Genomic DNA, 21,693 nt, shown 5'->3' with positions numbered 1-21,693 from the left:
TTAAATGTCCCAAGTAGAGAAGTCCATTTGGCTGTAGGCACAGAACTCAGAAGAGGCTATGTTCCTAAGGCAGGTGGTGGCTGTTTGTACATACAGAGCAGGTGAAGGGAGGACTGTGGCACCAGTGGGTCTGAGAGGCAGGTGTGTGGCCACCATAAAGGGCCCTGACATAGATATGGTATGGAAGTGGCCGGCCAGCAGCGTGACTAGCAAATTGTGAGGAAGTGGTAAATGTGAGTTTCCTTACTTCCTTTTCTTATGCGTGGTGTTCTTGCTTCCCCTTAGCCTCAACTCTTGTGCAGCTTGCATTATCTCTGTCGTAGGTTCACTAGGCAGATAGAACTTTAACTTTGTTGGAAAGAGAATCTACTTGTCTTATGGACATTTAGTATATGCATAATCATCCTGTTAATCCCTATTAGTTTATAAGCCCTTTGAGAGCAGAAGGTATGTATTCATTTGAGTGTCTTCATTTCACCAGTTAATTCAGAGCCTTGCACATCATAGATATGCTATATACATATTTATTAAAATGAATTAAGTTTCTAGCTTCTTACCGTAAGCTTGGTGTGTATCATGTTAAGGGTCCACTGTGGGTGTGTTTATATATATTTATTTATATACGTACACACACACATAGCATCACCTCTCTTTTCCAGTTGCTTCCAGAAAACAAGCTCTTATCGCTTTCTTCCCTTTTAAACAGCATGCTTACAAATTTTGTTAGAATTTTTTTTCAATGATATTTTGTATTTAATGTCTCCAACTGTTATGTTTGGGGGCCACTGAAGTGAATTGGAGCATTTAGAAATGCATTAGGAAATTAAGAATTACAAGTAATTGGGAGATCCCATTATAAATATGACTTTTGCTTCTGCTTTCTTCTCCAGGGCCTGCTCTCTTTTCTGAGTGCCCCACTCATAGGCGCTCTGTCTGATGTGTGGGGGAGGAAGCCCTTTCTCCTTGCCACTGTCTTCTTCACCTGCTTCCCAATTCCACTGATGAGGATCAGCCCATGGTGAGTGGCTCGGCCCTCCATCATGACTCTTCTGGGCCACGTGAGAACAGTACATCTGCAGAGCACTTTTTAACCTTTTCAAAGCAATTGTACCTGTGTTTTCATTTGAAGTCTTTGATAATCCCGAAAGCCAGTAGGCAGTTGCTGTCATGCCCATTTTATAAATGAGGAAATGAAGACATTGCAGAAGTAAGTTACTTAAGGGAAGATATAGAAATAAATGATGTCTCTAAGGGCAGCTGTTGTTGCCATGAGATGAGTTACAGGATTGGGTCCTGGGGAGGGACTGACAATTCCTGTTCTCACACAACCGTGGCACATCTGACTTTGCACATGTGTGGTTTTTGTCAGCTCATTGTTCTAGAGCATTGACATGAACATAGTTGATACCAAAAGGCAGGAGTCACTTTTCTGTGTACTGCACTAAGACCAAGAGGCTGTTCTAAGTAGTAACATGAATTTTAATTTGATCTCATTTTTTCTTTTCATGCTAAGTAGGGAGAGAATAGTTAGCATGTAACCAAGGCCATTTAGTTAACAAAAATGTTAAACTAAATGTTGGAATTTGCACCTGAACCATAACTTAGTTTTTCTGGAGTCCAGAGGATGGGATTTTGGCCAAAATTCCTACTGCTGAGATGCTCCTCCTATGTGAAGAATACACTTTTGAATGGAAGGGTTTTTTGTGTTCAGTTTTTTTGTTTTTTAAAACACAGTTAATTGATTAGGGGTGGGGGTGGGGTCATGTGAAAATACTTTAATTTGACTATTTGATAGGGATTTTATGTCAACGTTTGTCACATTCTATGTGTACTGAGTACCCATAATGGATCATTTTGTCACTTACCAGATGGATTTTTATATTTTTTGGTATTGAGATTTTCTGTCCAAGAACTTGTTATGCTTTTCCAGTGCCTTTTTAAAAAATGTCATCTCAATACCTTACATTTTTTTTCCTTCAGATATTTGTCTATTTCTCTATTTATTTATTTTTGTCTTTTTAGGCCTGTGCCCATGGCATATAAAAGTTCCCAGGCTAAAGGGTCGAAGTATAGCTGCAGCTGCCAGCCTACACCACAGCCATAGCAATGCCACATCGGAGCCATGTCTGTGACTTCCGCAGCAGCTCACGGCAATGCCAGGTCCTTAACCCACTGAGCAAAGCCAGGGATTAAACCCATGTTCTCATGTGTACTAGTTAGGTTCGTTACCACTGAGCCACAACGGGAAGTCCTCTTCAGATCTTTAAGTGATTTTACCTCTTCTCTTCCAGTTTCATGCTGCTGCTTCTGCTGCTTGTATTGACTAATGGAGAATATTAAATTAAAAAACCTATCTTCCTCATGTATATAAAGGAAATATAATGTTCATCATTGAGTATTAAGTTAACTTTTTAGTTGAAAAATACTTGTTCTTATTTTACTTAGAGATTTTCTTTTTTTAAATCAAAGTTGAATGTCTTTTTTTTTTTTTTTTTTTTTGTCTTTTTGCTATTTCTTTGGGCCGCTCCCACGGCATATGGAGGTTCCCAGGCTAGGGGGTCGAATCGGAGCTGTAGCCACTGGCCTACACCAGAGCCACAGCAACGCAGGATCCGAGCCGCGTCTGCAACCTACACCACAGCTCACGGCAACGCCGGATCGTCAACCCACTGAGCAAGGGCAGGGACCGAACCCGCAACCTCATGGTTCCTAGTCAGATTCGTTAACCACTGCACCACGACGGGAACTCCTTTTTTTTTTGCTTTTTCAGGCCGTCCCTGCGGCATATGTGGCTAGGTGTCGAATTAGAGCTGCAGCCATTGGCCTACACCACAGCCACAGTAATACCAGATCTGAGCTGCGTCTGTGACCTGCACCACAGCTCACCGCAATGCCGGATCCTTAACCCACTGAGTGAGGCCAGGGATCAAACCCACATCCTCCTGGATCCTAGTCTAGTTAACTGCTGAGCCACAAAGGGAACTCCTGAATGTCAAATTTTAATGGATGCCTTTTGTATCAATGGAGAGCATTTGAATTTTCTCCTTAGATCTGTTACCGTAATGAATTATGTTAATGGATTTCTGATATTGAAACATATCCTAGAATAAACCATACTTTTTATTCTCCGAGATTGTTTGCTCATATTTTAACTAGTTTTTTTAAGTATCTATGAATATGATAGAAATTTTTGGTCTAATTACATTAATTTTAATAAAATCTTTTCTGCTTTTGTGTGTATGTCTTTTTCTTAGCTAAAACTAAGAAATTTAGACAGTTTTCATTTTTGTTCTGGCTAACTTTATAACTTTACAAGCATACCCTTACTCTTTCATTTTTTTAAACTGCATATACAAACACCTCCTGAGCATTAACAAAACTAGTATGTTTTTATTTCCTCCTTGTCATGATTATAATTTTATTAATTATACATCTTTACATGTATTTTTTAAATTTATTTTTTGGTTTATAATCTTTACATGATATCTTTGTCTTTGGTTATAAAAATGTACATATACTACATCTCTCATGGATGCTTAAAATAATCTTTTTATAGGTGGTATTTTGCAATGATTTCCATGTCTGGAGTCTTCTCAGTCACATTCTCTGTGATATTTGCCTATGTAGCTGATGTTACTCAGGAGCATGAGCGAAGTACTGCTTATGGATGGGTAAGATAACAGATTATGCTTTTTTCTTTTTTCCTTTTTCTTTTTAGGGCTGCACCCATGGCATATGGAAGTTTCCAGGTTACGGGTCGAATCAGAGCTGCAGCTGCCCGCCTTTGCCACAGCCACAGCAATGGTGGATCTGAGCCACATCTGCAGCCTATGCCACAGCTTGCAAGAGTGCCCGATCCTTAACCCACTGAGCAAGGCCAGGCAGGGATCGGACCTGCATCCTCATGGATACTAGTTGGGTTCTTAACCCGCTAAGCTGCAATGGGAACTCCAGATTCTGTTTTTTAACCAGAGGAATAATGAACATTCTACTAAAAATTCACTGAAAAGTGAGATGTAAAATAGTGTTAAATGTTGACTTAGATAAAAGAAAATCTAAAGCAATTGAAATAAAAAGGAGGCTTATGAGAAATTAAAAATAGCAGGATATAAATTGCTAGTAGTTTGTTCTCTGGTTTTCGTATTGGAAGATTGGCAGGAATGCGTGAGTTGTCAGTGTGCTAAGTATATATATTTTTTAATGCCCGTACCCTTGGCATATGGAAGTTCCTGGGCCAGGGATGGAATCTGAGTCGCAGTTGTGACTGATGCTGCAGCTGCAGCAACATCGAATTCTTAGCCCACTGTGCCACAGCAGGAACTCTTGCAAAGTTTTTTTAAAGTTGATTTGATTTTTTTTTTTCTTGTTACCTGATCTCTTGAGGAACCATAAACAGTAAACAGGTGCTAACTTCATAAGTCTCTGTGCACCTAATTAGAATTGGAGCTCTGATGGAACCTCAGCCATGTTAATCCGTTGTTACTGTATTGCTGGTTGTGTGACTCAGGCACTTATTTGGGACTTAGTACTGCAGAAAAATAATTCAGTAAATAATTGCCGAGTGCCTAACAAAAGTTACAAGAGCCTTTTTTGGATAATTGAGTATTAGATAATCATTTCTAATTTTCTTAGGCTAGATAATGGAGTTGTGATTATGTAGGAGAAGAAAGACCTATAGGAGATGGCACACTGAAGCCCTTTAGCTCAGAGTGTCATGATTCTGAGAACTACTTAAGTGGTTCAAGGGGAAAAGATGATGGGTGAGCATCCATGAGCATGTGTTCAGTGCGTGAACCTAGGGCAGGTGGGTGTTGTTGCACAGGAAAAATTTTCCCTTTAAGGCTCTTTGGCTAGCATAATGATTAAATTGACACCAGACGGATTAACAAGAGAAAAACGAGTTTAATTTCATATGTATGGAGTCCCACAAAGACATGAGAGACTCAAGGGCAGTCAGGCAATTGAGGCTTATGTATCACTCTGAGCTAAGAAGAAAGAGAATAGAGGTCTCGGCTTCAAAGGGAAGGAAGACAATTCACAGGAAGATGTGAAGAGCAAATATCTGGCAAATAGGTGTTTGCCATGCAGATAAGTCTTTCTGATATAAAAGTTATCTTTGGTATTTGCTCTCTTCCCAGTATAGGCCTCTCATCGAAATTCTTTTTTTTTTTTGTCTTTTTAAGGCCACACCTGAGGCACATGGAAGTTCTCTGGCTAGGAGTCAAATTGGAGCTGTAGCTGCTGGCCACAGCCACAGCAATGCAGGATCCGAGGTGCATTTGTGACCTATACAGCTCACGGCAACACCACATCCTTCACCCACTGAGCGGGGCCAGGGATCGAACCTAGGTCCTCGTGGATACTAGTCAGGTTCTTTACTGCTGAGCCACAACAGGAACCCGCATTCCTATCTAAATTCTCCTAGGCTATTAGGGGAATGGTAAAAAGCTTTTCTTGAGTCTTCATTTACCTTGACTGAATGAGTAATTGTATGGATCAGTGATGGACATATATATACGTCAGTTACTGCTATTCCACAAAAGCAATTTTTACTTTGTTGACCTCAGACATCGGTCATTTAAAAACTTCTCCTTCGACCCCAGTTACCCTCCAGCTACTGCCTCCCCTCCCCTGAATGTTTCTTATGCCATGTCCTAAAACAGGGCCATCTCCAGAATGTTGTGGAGGACAGGGAGAAGCAGAGAGAAGTCCTCAAAGAACAGAGGGTGTTCAAGATGGGCTCTTAAGGGTTGGTTAGCAGAGGTGAGGGGTGCCAGCAGCCCTGTTTGTCACACTTGTGCAGCTTTTCTCAACACTGTATGAAATGCTCGTTGAGATACTCATTTCCCTCCAATTTTATTAGATTTTTTGTTCCTTGCTTTTCACTGGAAAAACCACTTATAAAGCTGTTGTGCTGAGCAGTAGTATTTAAACAAAGATTTTAGAGAGAGTTCTGGTATCAAAATGATCATGACTTAGGTCCTCTGTCTCTAGCTTACTTTTTCATCTATAAAATAGCTGTTATAGTAATGCCTGTTCATAGAGATGTTGACGGAAGTTAGTGAGAGGAGCACTGAGTGAAGTCATCCTGTAGATTTATTTAGCAGTCATATCGAGGGATTTAGATAAATATACAAACTAAGCAAGTAGGCTATTTTAAAAAAGACACAACGTTTTACATAGAATTTCATGGGGTATAGATCCAGAAATCTATTTATTTATTCACTCAACAAGATTTATTAAGCATCAGTTGTTCAAGAGTAATGCAACTCATTAAGAGAACAATTAGGAAACCATTGTTGCTCTTTATCCCCTACTGATATTTGGAACCATATTCCACATGGTTAAATTAACTCCCAGAATATTCACTATTTTATGTGTGTGTGTGTGTGTGTGTGTGTGTACACTTTTTTTTGGCTGCCCCTTGGCATGTGGAGTTCCCTGGCTAGAGATCAGGCTGCAGTCACGCCTTAAGCCACATTTGCAGCAATGCTGGATCCTTAACCCACTGTGTCCGGCCAGGGGTCAAATCTGCATCCCAGCACTCCGAAGATGCCGCCAGTCTCATTGCACCACAGCGGGAACTTCACTATACATATTTTAATAACAGACTTTCCCACTAAATTTCCATTGTTTCCCACTATTACTCTATGTAATAGTTATTGTGTACTTGAAGAAATTAAACTCATTTTCCAAGTGCTGTACCTGTTTCAGTGGGCATTAGTAGAGGGAGCTTTGAGGTCTCTCTCAACAAATCTTTGAATTTCTTATTATAGCTTTTTTAAAAGAACGTCATGGATTTTGCCCCCCACTCAGTGCTAATGAAATGGTGAAACATGTTTTTGGAAGATGAAATGAAGCACAGTCCCTCAATAATTTGTAGATTTTATCATCAGCCATACAGAAAATTTTTCCATACCTTTCTCTTTACATCTCCATTCTCCAATTAAAGAAGACTGAAATGTGTTATGTTTTATTTATGTGGAAAGTCTTACAATTTTCATTTCTAATAATATATATATATATTTTTTTTCTGGTAGCTTTCTAGACTATCTCCAATTAGTTAATAGTTTGTGAACAAATCCTTAAAATTACTTTAATTTTGTATCATTCTTAAAAGTTGTGTGCAACACAGTCCTTTTGTCTTTATAAAGCCATGGAAGGATGGCTGTAGGTATGCACCTGTGGAACCCTGGATAAAAACAGTAATGTAGGTGTGTACCTGCAGCAGATGGGACCCTGGCAAGAGTGTGCTTTGCCACAGGTGTACATCCATGGGACTCTCGGTAAGAGTGTGCTTTTCCATAGGTCTCAGCTACGTTTGCGGCCAGTCTGGTCAGCAGCCCAGCCATTGGAGCATACCTCTCTGCCAGTTATGGAGACAGCCTCGTTGTGCTGGTGGCCACAGTGGTGGCTCTTCTGGACATCTGCTTCATCTTATTGGCTGTTCCAGAATCTTTGCCAGAGAAAATGAGACCTCTCTCCTGGGGAGCTCACATTTCTTGGAGACAAGCAGATCCTTTTGCGGTAAATAAAAACATGAAAACATTTACTTTCCTAAATATGTTTCTAAGCCATGCAAATAAAAGAACATTTCTGCAGCCTCAAGCATCCTACCATTTGTAGATCTTTTTTTTTTGCCTCCAGTAAAAAATAAAAAAAGTTTAATTGCAAGTAAGGGACTGAGGCAGACTGTGTACCAGGAATGTACAGAATTGATATTCCTTTTTTTTTTTTTTTTTTTTTTTTTTTTTTGGTCTTTTTGCTATTTCTTGGGCCACTCCCAAGGCATATGGAGGTTCCCAGGCTAGGGGTTGAATCGGAGCTGTAGCTGCCAGCCTATACCAGAGCCACAGCAATGCGGGATCCAAGCAGCGTCTGCGACCTACACCACAGCTCACGGCAATGCTGGATCATTAACCCACTGAGCAAGGGCAGGGATCGAACCCGCAACCTCATGGTTCCTAGTTGGATTCGTTAACCACTGGCCACGATGGGAACTCCCCAGAATTGATATTCTTAAGTCAAGCATGTGGTTATCACAAGGGAAGAGACCAGAAATGTCCAGTTAATCCCTGATGAGGGCTTGGGAAGGAAGATTTTTTCTTTTCGCATCTTTTCATCATTTTTAAACAAATGAAGGTGGCCATTTGAAGTATTTGTTTTCATTTACTTAAATTCAGAAAGGTTAAATGCATGTGGACCGACTGAAGTAGTTATTTTCTAAGTTGTTAATGTACACCCACTTTGAACAGAAGCTTTGAACTTGTCTTTTGCAGAGTGAATGGATTCCTTGTTTTCTGTAATTGTGTTTTTCAGCCTGGGGGGAATCCCATTAACAACTAGAAAAAGTACTGAGAAGAATCTTCTCTTCCCTTCTCCTACTTTATCTGCTTTGAAAGTGTTCTTGAGGAATATATGTGCAGGAAAAAATAACCAGAGATTTAATTTTTGCTTTTTAGACCTTAAGCTTATCTTTTAGGAAAAATACATATAAGAAAACTAACTCGGGAGTTCCCGTCATGGCGCAGTGGTTAACGAATCCGACTAGGAACCATGAGGTTGTGGGTTCGGTCCCTGCCCTTGCTCAGTGGGTTAACGATCCGGCGTTGCCGTGAGCTGTGGTGTAGGTTGCAGACGCTGCTCGGATCCCGCATTGCTGTGGCTCTGGCGTAGGCCGGTGGCTACAGCTCCGATTAGACCCCTAGCCTGGGAATCTCCATATGCCATGGGAGCGGCCCAAGAAATAGCAACAACAACAACAACAACAAAAAGACAAAAAAGACAAAAAACAAACAAAAAACAAAACAACAAAAAAAAAACTAACTCGGAGTTCCCTGTCGTGGCTCAGTGGTTAACAAATCCAACTAGGAACCATGAGGTTGCAGGTTCGATCCCTGGCTTTGCTCAGTGGGTTAAGGATCTGGTGTTGCCTTGAGCTGTGGTGTAGGTTGCAGATACAGCCTGGATCCTGTGTTGCTGTGGCTCTGGCGTAGGCCGGCAGCTACAGCTCTGATTTGACCCCTAGCCTGGGAACCTCCATATGCCGAGGGAGCGACCCTAGAAAAGGCAAAAAGACAAAAATAATACTAATAATAATAAGAAGAAAACTAACCATGAGAAACTTTTTCTAAAAAACTCCCTCAGTGCATGACCTGAGGACCCTCATTCTGTTTGTGCCCCTGTGTAGAGGAGGAAACCAGGAGTGCACCTGGTCAGATCTGCCACCTTCTTGTCATGTAGTGGTCGGTCAGGCTACACACAGAAGCTCTTCTATGAAGTGGAACTATTTGGGCTTACTTTTCAGGGCTGTTAGGAGGATTGTAGTGAATGTTTGGAAATTAGCTAGTCTAGTATCTGGTGTATAGCAAGGTCCCAATAGACTTGAGCTGCTTTTGTTTTAATTATTTGAAGGTTACAGGGATGACTTAGAATGCACTGCAGCACTTTGTACTCCATAGACAACTTTTGATGTACCTTTTGGTCCATTCAGGCATCCTGTGTAGAGAGAATGTAAGGATTTTGGACAAGATTGTAACATTCAAAAAGTTGTTTACTTGTCAGAGAGTCTTGTCACTGACTCCATGGCTGGAGCATATTTATTTGCCTACCAATTTTATTGGCAAATTTAATATTAACCTTTTAAAGGATAGAGTATATTTACTCCATGTAATGAAAACCCTGTTCTGTTTATGGCTCCGCCCCCCCATCTTTTTGTCCTTTTAGGGCTGCCCCTGTGGCATACGGAGGTTCCCAGGCTAGAGATCCAGTCGGAGCTCTAGCCTCCAGCCTATAGCAGAGCCACAGTAACTGGGATCTGAGCCGCATCTGCAACCTACACCACAGCTCACAGCAATTTGGATCCTTAACCCACTGAGCAAGGCCAGGAATTGAACTCATGTCCTCATGGCTTCTAGTCCAATTCGATAACTGCTGAGCCCCGATGGGAACTCCATGTTTATGATTTTAAAGGAGTTGTATTATGGGGTAGCAGAAAGGAGTTTATTATGAATGAGAGGTGAGATTTTCTTAGAAGATTCCAGGGCAGTCTGCTCATAGAAAGTTCGAGGTCTCTTTCGGAATGTGAACCAGTATTGCTCACAAAGATGAACAGGTGTTTTTGAAAGAGAAAGAGGGAGTTGCGTTGTGCCTCAGGGGTTAATGAACCCAACTAGCATCCATGAGGACACCAGTTCGATCCGTGGCCTCCCTCAGTGGGTTAAGGATTCGGCGTTGCCGAGAGCTATGGTGTAGGTCAAAGATGTGGCTCCAATCCTGCGTTTCTGTGGCTCTGGTGTAGGCTGGCAGCTAGGGCTCCAATTGGGCCCCTAGCCTGGGAACCTCTATATGCTGTGAGCACGGCCCTAGAAAGACAAAAAAAAAAAAAAAAAAAAAAGATAAAGAGAAAGCTGAAAATATTTGAAACATATACCTCTGAAATTAGGACTTGTAAGCTCCTTAGAGAGATGGTGGTGGATTTAATGTTAAGGTTTAGTGGCTTTTATATTCCACTCATCTTTTGTTGTCGACCTTAATAGAGCAAAACAATGGAGCCAACACCCCAGAATATCAGTGACATTAGTATGTATTTGCTTTTTATATGTTTCTCTTTTTGCTTATTCCTAGTCACTGAAGAAAGTTGGAAAAGATTCTACTGTCTTACTAATCTGCATCACCGTTTTTCTTTCATACCTTCCTGAAGCTGGACAGTATTCAAGTTTTTTTCTCTATCTCAGGCAGGTAAGTAGTGGGTGCCTAGTAGCTTTTGAACTTGGAGAAAATCAGAGGTAGACTTCAAGGTGGTCCACAAACAATAATCGAAATACTCTTTTCTCTCTTCTGATTTTTTTTTTTCTTTAAAAATTTATAATCTCCCTTCAAAAGGCAATTGACCTAAGGAAAATTTTTTTGGGGGGAGGGGCAGGTGGTAAAGGAGAAAAGAAAAGCTTTATTGCTTTGCTAGATAAAGGAGGACATGGTGGGTTAAAGCCTTGAAAAACTCTGTGTCCTCAACTTACCATTGAGTAACTTGAGTTACCTTCCATTGCCTTAGTCTCTTACTGATTTCACCGGAAGTTTTTCTCCTAAAGGTTTATTAAATAAAATTTGTTAATTGGCCATTCTCACAGTTTTCTTGAGAGCATGCGCCTGTAATATTTACATGCCTGTAAAACTTTTTTCAAGCAGTTCTGTTTTTATTTTGCTCATGTATGGTGGGTGGATGCTGGAAATTTAGAAGGAAGAGTGCTGAGATAGTGTGCTTAATGTAGAGACTTACATATGCATTTATAGTTAAATTATACATTAAACTACATGCAAGAAATAATGTAGGGAAAATGGGAAAACCCAAGGAAGAAAGTGAAAACACATGTCTCATTCCTTCACAAGGATTATAAACAACTGAATTTCGTTACCCTTTTTACATACACATATGCTTATGTCACCACCAGCAGCAGTTACAAGTCAGAATCATTCTATTATTTTATGTTTGTGCTTGCTTTTTAGAGCTTGCACGTAATTAACACACACATGTATTTGCTAAAATTGTATTTATTTGTAAAGCATGTTTCTGATAAGGAACTTGTATCCAATGCATATGTAGAACCTTACTCAACAATAAAAAGATAAATAACCCAACTGAAAAAATAGGCAAAGGATTTTGAACACATAGTTTTCCAAGTACGATATACAAGTGGCCAATAAGCACACGAAAAGATGCTTAGTATCTTTAGCCATTAAAGAAATGCAAATGAAAACAATAATGCTTCACTTCAGACCTGCTAAAATGGCTTTAATCAAAATGACAGACAAGGATATGGAGAAATGAGACTCCTCCTTCATGCTGGTAAAATGGGGAACTGGGGTAGATAGTGTGGAAAAGAGTCTGCTGGTTCCGCAAGGTGTTCAACATAGGGTTCCCAGCAGGTCTCCTCCTAGGCATATAGCCAAGAGAGTTGAAAACATATCTATCCAGACACTCCTACACCAGTTATTATTCATAATAACCAAAAAGTAGAAATAACCCATATGCATTGATGAAGCAGATCAACGAATGTGATCCATTTGTTGTGATCTGTCTATACAATGGAATGTTTGTCAGTAAAAAGCAGTAAGCACTGATACACGCTACCACATGGGTGAACTTTGAAAACATTATGCTAAGTGAAAGAATCCAGGACCAAATACGGTATTATTCCATTTGTATGAAATGCTCAGAATAAATGAATCTGTAGAGACAGAAAGTAGATTACTTGCTGGGTGGCGAAAAATGGGAAAGCCCAAGGAAAAAGTGGGGCTGGGGGAATTGGACTCCTACGGGGGGTCATGTTTCTTTGAGGAGGAGTGACATCTTCTAAAGTTTTTCATGGCGATAATTGCCCAACTCTGCATGTACTAAAACCATTCATTTGTACACTTATAATGGGTGAATTGTATGGTATTTTAATTCTGTCTCAGTAAGACTATTTTATTTTATTTTATTTTATTTTGGTCTTTTTGCCTTTTCTAGGGCCACTCCCGTGGCATATGGAGGTTCCCAGGCTAGGGGTCTAATCAGAGCTGTAGCCCCTGGCCTACGCCAGAGCCACAGCAACGCGGGATCCGAGCCACGTCTGCAACCCACACCACAGCTCACGGCAATGCTGGATCCTTAACCCACTGAGCAAGGCCAGGGATCGAACCCGCAACCTCACGTTCCTAGTCAGATTCGTTAACCACTGAGCCACGACAGGAATTCCTCCTCAGTAGGACCATTTTAAATATATATATTTACAAATTAGTAATAGAACATTGTTAATGTCAGCAATATTGGTTTGGGATCTAGAGGTTGTACCCCTAACTATTTTTTTTAGCTAACTGTGACTTGAAAGCAAGACAGCCATTTATGAAATGTGACAAATGTGTATAATAATTTTTAAAGTTTTTTCCCCTGAATTCTATGGAATTTCATTTGAGGGCAGACTGACTTTAAGAACTTCATATTTAGGAGTTCCTGTCATGGCTCAGTGGTTAGCGAATCCGACTAGGAACCATGAGGTTTCAGGTTCCATCCCTGGCCTTGCTCAGTGGGTTAAGGATCTGGCATTGCTGTGGCTCTGGCGTAGGCCGGCGGCTACAGCTCCAATTCGACCCCTAGCCTGGGAATCTCCATATGCTGTGGGAGCGGCCTAAGAAATGGCAAAAAAAACAAAAAAAAAAAAACAAAAAAAACCAAAACCTTGATATTTAAAACTTAAATGTTTTAGGCATTTCAGAGTTACTCTTAAGGTTAAGAGACCTAGAAATAATTGCCAGCTAACTTTTCACTTTGGCTGCTCATTAGAAACACCGTGGAAGCTTTTTAAAACATACCTGTGTCTGTGCCCAGAGAGTCCAATTTAATTGGTCTCAAGTGGGTTCCACCATCCCATTTCTCCCCTCTCCTCTTCCCTTCTCTGTTGCCCATGTGATTTTAATGTGCAGCCATAGTTGAGAGTCACTGACTTTGCCAGGGAGCATATTCTGTGTTGGCAACACCAAAAATCAAATCATTTGCTTCATGTTCTCTTAATGTTTGATGACTTATTTTGTCTCTTGGTGAGGTGGGGATGGGGATGAATATGAAAATAACAGGTAGTCCTATAATAGAAAATGTCTTCTTAATATTTGTTAAATTGTTTGTTCTTGTTTGTAATGATTTCTTATAACAGATTTTAATTACTGGTTAAATAGGTCCAAATTTTGGCACTGCCTAAATTGCCATTGTCAAGGTTTTATGAACTTTCCTCAACTGTTTTATTCTATAGCTTTATAGAATATAATATTTTTTATTATTTTTATAATAAGTATATCACAAAGTGTTTTCATTTCCACAGGTCATAGGTTTTGGATCTGTTAAAATTACAGCATTCATAGCTATGGTAGGAATTCTGTCTATTGTGGCTCAGGTGAGTGTTATCTTACCGATCCCGTTTTAAAATATTTTTAATCTGAAATAACTGTAAATTCACAGGAAGCTACAAAGAAATATTTGTGGAGATCTCCTGAACCTCTATCTTAATCCTCCTCCTTTCCTGCCATGATAAAATGTGTAGCTGTGGTATAAATATTAAATTGAGTAACCTGACAGTCCATAGAAGAATTCCATTTTTAATAAACTCTTGAGGTTGTGATTTAGGAGAAGTTTAATACAATTTTTCAACACTTTTTAGAATACCTGTTACTGTCTTGAAGGTGTCATTTGAGCAAATAAAAATTAGCTTTTACAACCACCAACCAGAATGTAACTCCAGTATTGCAGAATTAACCAGAAGAATGTTTTGATGTTATTTTAATTTTGATAAATAGTGAAATGAAAAGCAGAAATGAAAATTCGTAACTGTTCAAATTCTGGCTATCTCCAGGGCTGAAGAAATGTGGGAAATCAGTGCATTAGGGTATATATAGTGAGTAAAGGGTTACTTATTAAACATTTACCCATTTATTATAAGTATAGGACCACAAAAAACAGGGAGGGCCTATGTGCTTTAAATTAATTCGTTGATGTGCTTAGGGGCATTCCGTATTATATGTATGAACACTGTATTGTATGGGACTGCCTACACGCCGTTTCCCTAAAATAGCTACATGCGGCTTTAAAGCATGGTAGGCTAAGTGGCACACTCTTCTGTAATAGCTCTCTTGAGAAATGAGGCTGCAGAATTGCCCAAATGTTCAGAATTGACTTATAGGAATGCATCAAGGCAAAGGCCTTTTTTTTTTTTTTTTTTTTTTTTTTTTTGTCTTTTTGTTGTTGTTGTTGTTGTTGCTATTTCTTGGGCCGCTCCTGCGGCATATGGAGGTTCCCAGGCTAGGGGTCTAATCGGAGCTGTGGCCGCCAGCCTACGCCAGAGCCACAGCAACGCAGGATCCGAGCCGCGTCTGCAACCTACACCACAGCTCACGGCAACGCCGGATCGTTAACCCACTGAGCAAGGGCAGGGACCGAACCCGCAACCTCATGGTTCCTAGTCGGATTCGTTAACCACTGCGCCACGACGGGAACTCCCAGGCCTTTTTTTTTAAACTGTATTAGCAAATATAAATTATATTAAATTTTCAAGTTGCTTAGGATTTTGTTTTATTTTTTCATATTAACTCTGATTAACTTAATCAGTTAGCCCAGATTCATCTTTTATCCTATGCCTTTTCACACTATTTGTTTAAATCACATTTCTATCAATCTAACTTTGTGAAACTTAACCCACAGCGAAAGCCCACATGTTCTGTAAATGTTCAGCAGGGCTTAGCTCTTCACTTGGTGGTTGAGTGATTGGCATTTCTCCGCAGAGACTGAAGCATCTTCTTCTCAGTCGACAAATAACTGTTGCCCGTGGTGACCTTTTGGGAAGTTCTAAGCACCAAATAGATGGGTTTATGGAGAGGAGGCCGAAGGCCCTGAGCCCCGGTCAGTCTAGGAAGCCTCTTTAGAGCTTTCTGCATGGTCTCCAAGGTCTCAGGTCAGGAAGTCTGCCCTTAGAAGTTCTTGGTTGCCATTAATGGGCTTCCCCCACAGACCTAGCATCAAATCTCTGTGTTCACATGATTTCTCAGCATTATCCCCTTTGCTTTGCAGACAGTCTTTCTTAGCATCTTGATGAAATCATTAGGGAAAAAGAACACTGTCCTCCTTGGTTTGGGCTTCCAGATGTTCCAGTTAGCCTGGTATGGTTTTGGATCTCAGGCATGGTAAGCCTCTGCCAGGAATTCTCATGCATAGACTCCCATGAAGCCTCATGAATAGATGTATCTTTTAAAGGAGCTTGAGTTAGTTGAGTGTGATACAAAGGAAGCAGAAGTTTGTTTACTGGCCTAGGGTGTTCAGCATTTCAAAAACTGTTTCGACTTAATTTGGGGGAGGGTAAAGCTATGTAATTCAAAATTATTTGGAAAGATTGCCTTCACCTCAGCAGGCTTTCAGTGAATTGTTCCTTCCCCCTTTCCCCTCCTTTCTCCTCTCTTCTTTCTTTTTTCTCCTCCCCCCGCCTTCCCCTCTTGGTTTCCCTTTCTGTTTCCCTTTCTCCTCTCCATTTCCCTCTCTCTCTCCATCTCCCTCTCCCTTTCTGTTTCCCTTTCCCTCTCTGTTTCTCTTTCTGTTTCCCTTTCCCTCTCTGTTCTCTCCCTTTCCCTTTCCTTCCTCATCTGTGGCACATGGATGTTTCCAGGCTAGGTGTCAGTTGGAGCTGCAGCTGAGGCCTACGCCACAGCCATGGTAACACCAGGTCTGAGCCACATCTGCAGACTATGTCACAGCTTGTAGCAATGCTGGATCCTTAACCCCCTGAGCCAGGCCAGGTATGATCTGCATCCTCACAGACAATGTCAGATGCTTAACCCACTGAGCCACAACAGGAACTCCTGAATTGTTACTGAACTAAATGTATATATCTCTTTCTCTGATTCTACAAGAAAGTTTTATGTTTAATTTTTAAACACATTTGTCAGTTTTTAGAGACCACATATAGTCAAAAAAAAAAAAAATAAGGAAAAATGATTATGGCAGGGTTTACTGCTGTAGTTAGTGACTTTGGACAGTGACATAACCTTTATAATATAAAGCATATGAGTTAGATGAACACTAAGATCCCTTCCAAGATCTTGTGTACCCTGAGGCAGTTATTACTGCTAACATTTTTTTTTTTTTCTTTTTAGGACCACATCCACAGCATATGGAAGTTCCCAGACTAGGGGTCAAATCAGAGTTGCAGCTGCCAGCCTACGCCATAGCCACAGCCATGCCAGATGCGAGCTGTGTCTTCGACCTACACCACAGCTTGTGCAGTGCCAGATCTGAGCATTGCCAGGGATTGATCCCACGTCTTCATGGATACTAGTTGGATTTGTTTCCGCTGAACCACGGTGGGAACTTCTAAGGGTTTTCCCTTTTAAGTAAGGAGGTGCATGTCATTCCTGAGACAGTCTGGCCAAGCAGATTTTAAGTCCAGTTGGGGCCTCACTTTCCTCACACTCAGACTTAATACTGACACACATGTAGGTTCCTTTTGTTGAGAAAAGAATAAAGGTTTACAGCAAGCAGGCTTGGAAGTCTACAGTGCTCATCCTGAATTTCAGGTCTCTGTTTTTTTCTGTTGGTGGCATGTAGCACGTTGTTGGGAGGTAGCAAACTGAGCAGCTCAGGGTCAGTATGGAAGTGAGCTTTTGAGAAGTACAAAGAAAAGAATGGAAAATGGGTGGGGGAAATGTATAGAAACAAGCAATCCTAAAAAAAAGAAGAAGAGGAGTTCTCCTCGTGGCTCAGTGGTTAACAAATTTGGCTAGGAACCACGAGGTTGTGGGTTTGATTCCCTCGCCTCGCTGAGTGGCTTAAGGATCTGGCGTTGCCATGAGCTGTGGTATAGATTGCAGATGTGGCTCAGATCTGGCATTGCTGTGGCTGTGGCGTAGGCCGGCAGCTGTAGCTCCAATTGGACCCCTAGCTGGGAGCCTCCATATGTCATAGGTGTGGCCCTAAAAAGACAAAAAAAAAAAAAAAAAAAAAAAAAAAAGATGATAATAGGGAAACCAGGGAGAAGGAACACATGTTGGCAGAGATAAAGTGAAATTTTCCCAGCCCATAAAGTAATCAGTATCAACAATGTGATGTATAACCTTCCAGGTTAAAAAATAAATAAAATCCATTTTTAAAGAGGAAAAAGATTAATACAACTTAACACAAGAGAATAAGAGCATTTTGTGCTTTTGCCATTACTTGTATTCTGAATAGCAAGCTCAACTGGGGCTGGCCTACCTCCTGATAACAGACTGTTCTGTCCTTGCAGGATGATGTGGGCAGCTGGGACCGTGGCTGCCATGTCGAGCATTACATTTCCAGCTGTCAGTGCCCTTGTCTCTGGGAATGCAGAGTCAGACCAGCAAGGTGAGGTCATAGTCCCACTCACTGTTTTCCTCCTTCAGCAGAAGCATGAGCAACTCTGAGCCTCTGTCCACATCAGCAGAGCAAGAGGTTACAGCCACATGTCCCTGCTCAACAATTGTACCTTTGTACTGTGGCAGATGGGAAAATTCTATTTTCCTTCCGGCTTCAATCTTACACTTTATTTTTATTTTATTTATTTATTTTTTTTTTATTTTTTGTCTTTTTGCTATTTCTTTGGGCCGCTCCCCGCAGCATATGGAGGTTCCCAGGCTAGGGGTCCAATCGGAGCTGTAGCCACCAGCCTACACCAGAGCCACAGCAACGCAGGATCCGAGCCGTGTCTGCAACCTACACCACAGCTCACGGCAACGCCGGATTGTCAGCCCACTGAGCAAGGGCAGAGACCGAACCCGCAACCTCATGGTTCCTAGTCGGATTCGTTAACAACTGCGCTACGACGGACGGGAACTCCCTTACACTTTATTTTTAAAATCTGGAATCAGCAGGTCAGAAAACTAAGAATTAGAAACACAACTATCCATTTTGTCTTTTCAGTTTTGACTGCTCTTTTCAGAATTTACTAGACTATGATCATACTTTAACACGTCTATTAAATAATGATAGACTAAAGCAATGAGTTCTTTAATCACTGAAATTTCTTTAATTTGGAATCACTCAAAATCCATTACTCAATTTAGAAAATGATTCCTTGAGAGGACAATGAGAAAACAAATCTCTGTAGTTCGTAATAATTGCATGCAGAGTGAGAGACAAAATTGAGATGACTAGTAGTTCCCTGGTGGCCTAGTGGGTTAAGGATCTGGCGTTGTCACTGCCATGGGCTCTGTTTACTCCTGTGGCGCAGGTTCGATCTTTGGCCCAGGAACTTCTGAATGCCTCAGGTGCGGCCAAAAAAAAAAAAAAAAAAAGATGACTGTGGAGGAGGGAGTAGCACTCTACTGTCTGGGCTCTTACTTGATCTGTCTGTGCCTTTGTCTTCCTTGTCAGGCAGTTTCTACTGCCAGAATTAATCCTTTTCCTTCTCCATCACTTGGTGGCTCCCCTGATTGTAGTCAGGAAGTAGTGAATTTTAGAGGAGAAAAATTTTAATGCCTTAGAGACGTTTAAAAAGTTTCAGTAAAAAACTAGATTGGAAAAGATGTTTTATTCATTGCACCCATTTTTCCACATTGGAAATTAGCTGTCTTATTCATATCCCACTTTTAAATCATATCATTTGGAGACAACAAATTCTGTGTCACTCCTTATGGTAACTCAGCTGGCTGGCTGTGTGCATCCTTGGGGAGGTGTCATGATTGAAGTGAAGGCGTGAGCTGTCTGTGGTGGATGGGCATACCTTGGTATCTAAGAGACACTCCTCTGTCTCTTGGCATGAATGTTCTTTGACTTTTTTTTCTCTTTTTGTGTGTTAACACAGGTGTGTCTAAATGTCAGCATATAAACTTATTAGAACACCCTGTGTTAGGTTGAACTATATTTGACCTTTTTTTGACATATAGAAACATCCATCTCATACAGTTCAAGCTAATTTTTTACCTTCCACTTTAGAAACCAGAGATAGAAATTGGCACTTTCTGGGATTTTTCAGTACAGATGTTCAGGGAGATAGACCTGGAATATGGAGGTCACTGTGAGAAACCTGTCTGGAGGTGTTAGGAGCACACAGCATCAGGATCTCTGTGGACTCACACACGGTCAGAGGAAAAGAGCAGATTTTTATTGTAAAACCACCACTAAATGAGTAGAAGAGGAACATCTCAATCCACTGAAAGGTGGAAATTGCCTATAACTGGAGAATATTAAATTTTTTTATTTCATTATTCCCTGTTTATAGGAAGATCTGCTGTTAGGGAATTCAACCCCAAAGGAATTTCAGGTAGATCTTAAGACAAGCGGTGAGGTCTTTGTGCAATAAATGAAAATATGGTGGGTGAAGTCCCTATAATCTCTTTTCCTCAGCCCAGACTACTCAGTCCAGTTGACTTAGTATTTTATAGTTTGTAAGAAAGTACTGCTAAGTCTCCAATCTTGAGATGCATTTCTGAGAAGACTGGCTGCTTTTTCTTTGTCCTGACATAGGAGTTGCCCAGGGGATCATAACTGGAATAAGAGGACTGTGTAATGGCCTAGGGCCGGCCCTGTATGGCTTCATTTTCTACATGTTCCATGTGGAACTGACTGAGTTGGAACCAGAATTGAATTCTAACAATGCTGCCCTGCAGGTAATTTGGTAATAAGTCTAGTTTTATAATGATTGTGTCTGATTATAGCAAAATCTTCTGACCTTAAATTTGGGAAGTGTTTTTATTTTTTTAATAGTACTATGTATTTGACAGTAGTAAGTGCTGTGTTTATTAATTCCTGGGATTAGGGAGGGATCATTTCAGTGATTTAATATCCTATGGAAAAGATTTGTTTTATCTTTGTTCAGATTCTCTTTCTACCTACATAATACTCATCAAAATGCTGTCCTCTGATAAAGCCCAGGCTAAATAAAAGAGGAAATGCCCTAAAATTCCAGTTAGAAATTGAGCTTGAGTGCTTTTTCTACTGTTTGTTATTACTTTGCTCCTTCCCAGCTAGATTTGACATAGAATTCTGTACAAAACTGTAATTAATGTTCATGTGCAGAATCCACCACCGCAGGTCAGAGGATGGGACTAAATAGCTATTGCTTACAGGTTTATTTAAGCTGTTTGTGGTGCATAAAGCAGTGATTAGCCCTCCATCATATTCCAGACACCAGGCTTTGTTAGAGTTTGCCATAACATTTATTGAAACATGTGCTTATGAGAAAATAATTTGCTTTCTGGTGGTGTGTTTTTTTGAGGGGGTCATCCAGGATGAATTTGGGGTTGAAAGACTAACCAAATTCTTCATCTTTATTTCCCACACCTATCAGGGAGCTGTCATCCCAGGCCCACCGTTTTTATTTGGGGCATGTATAGTTCTTATGTCTTTTCTGGTTGCCTTATTCATCCCTGAATACAGTAAAGGCAGTGGAACTCAAAAACATAGCAACAGCATCAGCGGCTGCCTGACCAACACTCCAGAACGGGGCAATAACGAGGACATTGAGCCACTGCTGCAGGACAGCAGCATCTGGGAGCTCTCTTCCCTCGAGGAGCCTGGGAATCTTTGCAGAAAGAGGGATTCTGTAGACGCCATCTCTGAGAGCCACGGAGAAGCCGCACCACATGGAGACTTTAAGGTGCTGGAAGGGAGATACTAGTGACATCCTCCAGGATCTAGCTTGAGAAGGAACCACCCCTATCCCTTTGTCTCCCTCCTCTTCCTCTTCCTTTTCTATCATTCTTTTTCTTTTGTTGATACATTAGGGCAAGTTAAGATTTGAAATACTTTTCTGCAAATAATATGCAACCCTCAAAGTTATCTGGAGTCCATACTTTGAAACTCAAGTAGAAGTCATTCCTGGGAGTTCCCTTGTGGCTCAGCAGGTTCAGGATCTGGGTGTGGCCAAATAAAAAGAAAAAAAGAAAAAGTCATCTCTAGTAGAAAGGATAGCTTTCCTTTAGTAACTTCAGAGTGAGAGTGACCATGTCCTCTTCAGTAGAAAGGATTGTAGTGCAACTCCCATCTCTGACAAAACTTGAGATACAGAATCTCATATTTTCTTCCTTCCTGTTTCTCTGACCTGTACCCATTTAGCCCATGGATGTATATGAGTGGTTGCTCCAAGAGCCACTCAGTATCAGGGATCTACTGTCTTTGTTCAAAGGTCAGGCAGAAATCTAGTCTTAGTCTCCTTTCTTTCTCTC

At 40.8% G+C, this 21,693-nt stretch overlaps 1 protein-coding gene across 2 annotated transcripts in view; it reads left to right on the top strand.

Moving 5' to 3' along the window:
• MFSD14B (major facilitator superfamily domain containing 14B) overlaps positions 1 to 21,416 on the top strand; it is a 51,499-nt gene extending 30,083 nt beyond the window's left edge. Inside the window, exons 4-12 of one of the 2 annotated variants that reach the window (NM_001243400.1) lie at positions 891 to 1,018; positions 3,557 to 3,671; positions 7,309 to 7,527; positions 10,627 to 10,740; positions 13,854 to 13,925; positions 15,593 to 15,705; positions 17,796 to 17,893; positions 19,994 to 20,136; positions 20,817 to 21,410. In NM_001243400.1, coding sequence (NP_001230329.1) covers positions 891 to 1,018; positions 3,557 to 3,671; positions 7,309 to 7,527; positions 10,627 to 10,740; positions 13,854 to 13,925; positions 15,593 to 15,705; positions 17,796 to 17,893; positions 19,994 to 20,136; positions 20,817 to 21,146 — 1,332 coding nt within the window. In that variant the 3' untranslated portion in view covers positions 21,147 to 21,410. Of the gene's footprint in view, positions 1 to 890; positions 1,019 to 3,556; positions 3,672 to 7,308; positions 7,528 to 10,626; positions 12,700 to 13,853; positions 13,926 to 14,988; positions 15,706 to 17,795; positions 17,894 to 19,993; positions 20,137 to 20,816 lie in introns of both variants that reach the window. The other variant, XR_014817155.1, reaches the window with a different exon arrangement.
• The last annotated feature ends 277 nt before the right edge of the window (positions 21,417 to 21,693 follow it).

This window comes from Sus scrofa, chromosome 10 (genome assembly GCF_054392235.1).
Source record: "Sus scrofa isolate SSC_HxYL_T2T_F1_AM1 chromosome 10, Sscrofa_HxYL_maternal_Yorkshire_Landrace_v2.0, whole genome shotgun sequence".
NCBI classification, from domain to species: domain Eukaryota; kingdom Metazoa; phylum Chordata; class Mammalia; order Artiodactyla; family Suidae; genus Sus; species Sus scrofa.
The sequence above is the reverse complement of the archived record's forward strand: the minus strand, read 5'-3'. Positions and strand labels throughout refer to the sequence as shown.